We start from the raw sequence: 4,659 nt of genomic DNA on the forward strand, positions 1-4,659 counted from the left end.
CCCTTGCTGGTATGATGACATCCGAATTGAGTAAGCCTTGCTTGCAGATCGGGACCCCAATCCTGATACAGGGGGTCCGGCAACCTGCGGATCCGGATGTAGAGAACGGACGCTTGTTTCCTGGGGTGGTCCGGAGCTATGTAGCCGCTTAGCCTGGTCTCGTACCCTAAGCCTACACCTCCACCACTCTGTAACGGGTGCCCTAGTATTTGGAGCAGTGATCTTGTAGGTCCGGACATGAGTGTTGGGGGCCTTCGGCTTCCGAAGGTCCTCAAAAATGTGATTTGACAATGTTTCTGGAGTGTAATACATGAGCAGGTACCTTCGGACATGGACCTTTCGGACTTGAGTCAAAATCGTTGTATAAAGAAACACAAGGAGAACGAAGGATAGAACAGAGCCGAAGCTGTGCGCAAGGGAGCTTCGGCATGTTGGCAAGAAAAAGGAAACCGACTTAAAGAGGAAAAGACTAACTAGACCCCGATAAATTACTATAGAGTTATTCTCAAATGCAAAGGGCCTGGATGTAATTTTGCATGGGCTGCGACCCGTGCCTATAAATAGATGAACAGTACTCCCGTACTGTTCATGCTGACTTGGCATTTGCTTTTGCGTCACGCTTGTATTCTTTATCTTCCTTCAAGCCGAAGGTACACTTGTAATGAATTGTTATCTTTACTTATTCATGGTAATAAAATAAAAATAATACAATAATAATAACATATTTGATGGTTCGTACTATTCATGCTTCGTATAATTCCTTCTTCATTTTTATATGTCGAATTTACGAAGGTATGCTCTTTGTAATCTTCGTCCGAAAGACATTATATCCTAAGGGAAATAATGCTCCGAACGACGAAGAACTTTAACGTTTAACATTCTTTATGTTGCCTTGCTCTTAAGCCAAAGCATTTGAGAGCAAGTCCCCAACAATGAGGCTTGGCTTCCTAGACTCAATCCTGTAGGTCCTGTTGCATGAATCAAAGGATGGCTGATACCAGACGATGGGTCCTATGGGTGTACTACTAACACTTCCTAGCCGAAGCTGTGTACAGGTCCAGATCCCAGTCGAGGCTACCTCCTGGGGGCCGTTGCCAACTCTTTCTTAGGTATACTGGTATCTAGCCTCGACACGTCGAGCCTACATCCCAGGGGGCCAAGTACCAGGGAGGAGTTGGTAACACCACACACAACAAGGACAAATAGCATACAGATAAGTGCTAATACTGCTCGATAAATAGTACTCAAAAGTATCTTACAAAGATCAAAAAATATTACAAAGCTGCTTCCCAGCAGGACCCTTGCTTTCTCTCTGCAGATCTAGCTACTCATCCCGAGCGGCACCAGTGCCGTGCTCGCCTCGCCGGCCCATGCTGCAATGCGCTGGACCCTGACGCGATGCTCAGCCTGGAGGTCTTCAAGTGCCTTCTTCGTCGCCTCCACCACCTGGGGCCCTGGTGCCGCCTGCGCCGCTTGGAACCCTCATCATCGTCTCCCTATGGAGGCAACATCGAGGCCATCAAGGCCAAGATCATCTCGCACCCACACTACTACTCGCTCCTCACTGCCTACCTCGAGTGCAACAAGGTGGGGGCACCACCGAAGGCATCGGCAAGGCTGACAGAGGTAGCGCAGGAGGTGGAGGCACGACAGCGCACGGTGCTCAGCGGCCTGGCCACTACGACGGAGCCGAAGCTGGACCAGTTCATGGAGGCATACCACGAGATGCTGGTGAAGTTCAAGGAGGAGCTGACGAGGCCGCTGCAGGAGGCGATGGAGTTCATGCGAAGGGTGGAGTCGTGGCTCAACTCGCTTTCCATTTCTGGAAGGTCGCTGCGCAACATCCTTTCATCTGAGCACTGGCAGAAGAGAGCCACCCCATGAACATCTCGCAGAGGTGGGCAAAGATGGCCGCCTAGAGGATGGAGTGGGGCGTGAGGTGCTGAAGCTGGAGGCCGAGCTCCTCCAACAGCAGCAAGAAGAAGGGCGAGATCGGCAGTGCCAACCCCCAGGAGAGGTAGGAGACTGAAAGTCGCCTAGAGGGAGGGTGAATAGGCAAATATGAAATTTATAAAGTTTAAGCACAACTACAAGCCGGGGTTAGTGTTAGAAATATAATCGAGTCCAAAAGAGAGGGCGAAAACAAATCACAAGCGAATAAGAGCGGATGACACGGTGATTTGTTTTACCGAGGTTTGGTTCTTGCAAACCTACTCTCCGTTGAGGTGGTCACAAAGACCGGGTCTCTTTCAACCCTTTCCCTCTCTCAAACGGTCACTTAGACTGAGTGAGCTTCTCTTCTCAATTAATTGGGACACTTAGTCCCCACAAGGACCACCACACAATTGGTGTCTCTTGCTTTGATTACAAATGACTTGGAAACAAGAAATGGGGAAGAAGAAAAGCGATCCAAGCGCAAGAGCTCAAAGAACACGACAAAACTCTCTCTTCTAGTCACTAATTGCTTTGAGTGGAATTGGGGACTTGGAGAGATTTTGATTCACTCTAATTGTGTCTTGTATTGAATGCACTAGCTCTTGTATTGAATGTGTTGGCTGAAAACTTGGATGCCTTGAAGTGTGGTGGTTGGGGGGTATTTATAGCCCCAACCACCAAAGTGGCCGTTGGGGAAGGCTGCTGTCGAAGGGCGCATCGGACAGTCCGGTGCGCCACCGGACACTGTCCGATGCGCCAGCCACGTCACCCAACCGTTGGGGTTCGACCGTTGGAGCTCTGACAAGTGGGGCCACCGGACAGTCCGGTGGTGCACCAGACAGTCACTATTCATTGTCTGGTGCGCCTTCTGGCACCTGCTTTGACTCTGCGCGCGCTGTCCGCGCACTGTTCACGCACTATTCACTTTTGCAGACGACCGTTGGCGCTGATAGCCGTTGCTCCGCATGGCACACCGGACAGTCGGTGCTACACCGGATAGTCCGGTGAATTATAGCGGAGTGGCATTTTCTGAAACCCGAAGGTGGCGAGTTCGAAGTTGATCTCCCTGGTGCACCGGACAGTCCGGTGCGCCAGACCAGGGCAGCCTTCGGTTTTCTTTGCTCCTTTCATTTGAACCCTTTCTTATAACTTTGTATTGGTTTGTTGTGAACCTTTGGCACCTGTGGAACATATATTCTAGAGCAAACTAGTTAGTCCAATTATTTGTGTTGGGCAATTCAACCACCAAAATCATTTAGGAAAAGGTTTGACCCTATTTCCCTTTCAATACCCCCTTTTTGGTGATTGATGCCAACACAAACCAAAGCAAATATATAAGTGTAGAATTGAACTAGTTTGCATAAGGTAAGTGCAAAGGTTGCTTGGAATTAAACCAATTTACATTTTCAAAGGATATGCATGGATTGCTTTCTTCATTTTAACATTTTGGACCACGCTTGCACCACTAGTTTTGTTTTTGCAAATTCTTTGTAAAATTCTTTTCAAAAAAACACTTTGCAAACAGTCAAAGGTATATGAATAAGATTGAAAGAAGCATTTTCAAGATTTAAAATTTTCTCCCCCTGTTTCAAATGCTTTTCCTTTGACTAAACAAAACTCCCCCTTAATGAAATTCTCCTCTTAGTGTTCAAGATGGTTTTGGATATTAATTTTGAAAGGGTCATACCAATTTGAAATTATATCAAAAATAAGAAACCAATTGAAAAACTTCTTTAATACCAATTGAAAGACTACATTTACACATTTTTGAAATTGGTGGTGGTGCGGTTCTTTTGCTTTAGGCTAATACTTTCTCCCCCTTTGGCATGAATCGCCAAAAACAGATACTTGTGAGTGAAATATAAGCCCTTTTTAAAGTCTCTCCCCCTTTGGCAAATAATATATGAGTGAAGGATTATACCAAAGTGAAGAGCGATGTGGAGTGACGGCGAAGGGTAAATAATATGATGGAGTGGAGTGGAAGCCTTGTCTTCGCCGAAGACTCCATTTTCCTTTCAATCTATGACTTAGCATGAATTACACTTGAAAAACACATTAGTCATAGCAAGAGATATGATCAAAGGTACATAAATGAGCTATGTGTGCAAAGTGTCAATCAAAATTCCTAGAGTCAAGAATGTTTAGCTCATGCCTAAGTTTGGTAAAAGTTTTCTCATCTAGTGGCTTGGTAAAGATATTGGCTAATTGTTCTTTGGTGCTAACATAAGCAATCTCGATATCCCCCCTTTGTTGGTGATCCCTCAAAAAATGATACCGAATGGCTATGTGCTTAGTGCGGCTGTGCTCAATGGGATTATCTGCCATGCGGATTGCACTTTCATTATCACATAGGAGAGGGACTTTGGTCAATTTATAACCATAGTCCCTAAGGGTTTGCCTCATCCGAAGCAATTGCGCGCAATAATGGCCTGCGGCAATGTACTCGGCTTCGGCGGTAGAAAGAGCTATAGAGTTTTGTTTCTTTGAAGCCCAAGACACCAGGGATCTTCCCAAGAACTGACAAGTCCCTGATGTGCTCTTTCTATCAATCTTACACCCTGCCCAATCAGCATTTGAATATCCAATTAAATCAAAAGTGGATCCCTTGGGGTACCAAAGGCCAAACTTAGGTGTATAAACTAAATATCTCAAGATTCGTTTTACGGCCCTAAGGTGAACTTCCTTAGGATCGGCTTGGAATCTTGCACACATGCATACAAAAAG

General features: G+C 46.2%; 1 protein-coding gene across 1 annotated transcript; it reads left to right on the forward strand.

Annotated features, from left to right (window-relative positions):
* The first annotated feature begins 1,398 nt into the window (after positions 1-1,398).
* LOC118476687 (homeotic protein knotted-1-like) lies at positions 1,399-1,884 on the forward strand. The gene has a single exon (XM_035966285.1). The coding sequence runs from the start codon at positions 1,399-1,401 to the stop codon at positions 1,882-1,884; it is 486 nt and encodes a 161-aa protein (XP_035822178.1).
* Positions 1,885-4,659: the final 2,775 nt, after the last annotated feature.

Source organism: Zea mays, chromosome 3, assembly GCF_902167145.1.
Source record: "Zea mays cultivar B73 chromosome 3, Zm-B73-REFERENCE-NAM-5.0, whole genome shotgun sequence".
Classification (NCBI taxonomy): domain Eukaryota; kingdom Viridiplantae; phylum Streptophyta; class Magnoliopsida; order Poales; family Poaceae; genus Zea; species Zea mays.

Excerpts from the sequence above, each read along its gene's own strand:
- LOC118476687 (XM_035966285.1), top strand. The coding sequence starts at position 1,399 with ATGCTCAGCCTGGAGGTCTTCAAGTGCCTTCTTCGTCGCCTCCACCAC.